Genomic DNA, 447 nt, shown 5'->3' on the forward strand with positions numbered 1-447 from the left:
CAAGGAAAACGGTAAACACATGGCCACAAATTTCGTAGCTTTATGCAAACAGTTCGCTGTGGCATTCCACTGAAAGCTTCATTGTGAAGCGGCATAGAATTTGGCAAGCAGCGACTTTGCCGAGCTGTGTTTCCTTCTTCAGACCCTGCTGATGTCTTTGGCTTGAACCTTGGAGACGAGAACACAGACAGAAGTTCTGCGAGAGAAACTGGTGCAGGCGCAGGAAACTTGGAGGAGGAGGCGAGTGCAAGTAAAGATGACAGTAAAACACTTGCTGAAAAAGCCGAGTCAGGCTCAGTAGAGCCACCACAGATTCCCGACGCTGGGAACCTGGAAGAAATGGCAAAAACTGAAGAAACGAAGGAGGAGGCACCCAACAAGCAGCAAGATGACGGTGAAGGCCGCGAAACATCAGGTGAAAGCGGGCCTGCAGTGCAACAGGAGGTG

General features: G+C 50.6%; 1 protein-coding gene across 1 annotated transcript in view; it reads left to right on the forward strand.

The window, feature by feature from the left end:
- The window catches only part of EMH_0093080 (uncharacterized protein), a gene marked incomplete at both ends in the record, with an annotated part of 1,989 nt that overhangs the window by 365 nt on the left and 1,177 nt on the right, over positions 1-447 (forward strand). The window contains 2 exons of the mRNA XM_013501947.1: positions 1-11; positions 143-445. Of these exons, the coding sequence (XP_013357401.1) occupies positions 1-11; positions 143-445 (314 nt within the window). The remainder of the gene's footprint in view (positions 12-142; positions 446-447) is intronic.

This window comes from Eimeria mitis, genomic scaffold (assembly GCF_000499745.2).
Source record: "Eimeria mitis Houghton genomic scaffold, Emh_scaff7903, whole genome shotgun sequence".
Classification (NCBI taxonomy): Eukaryota; Apicomplexa; class Conoidasida; order Eucoccidiorida; family Eimeriidae; genus Eimeria; species Eimeria mitis.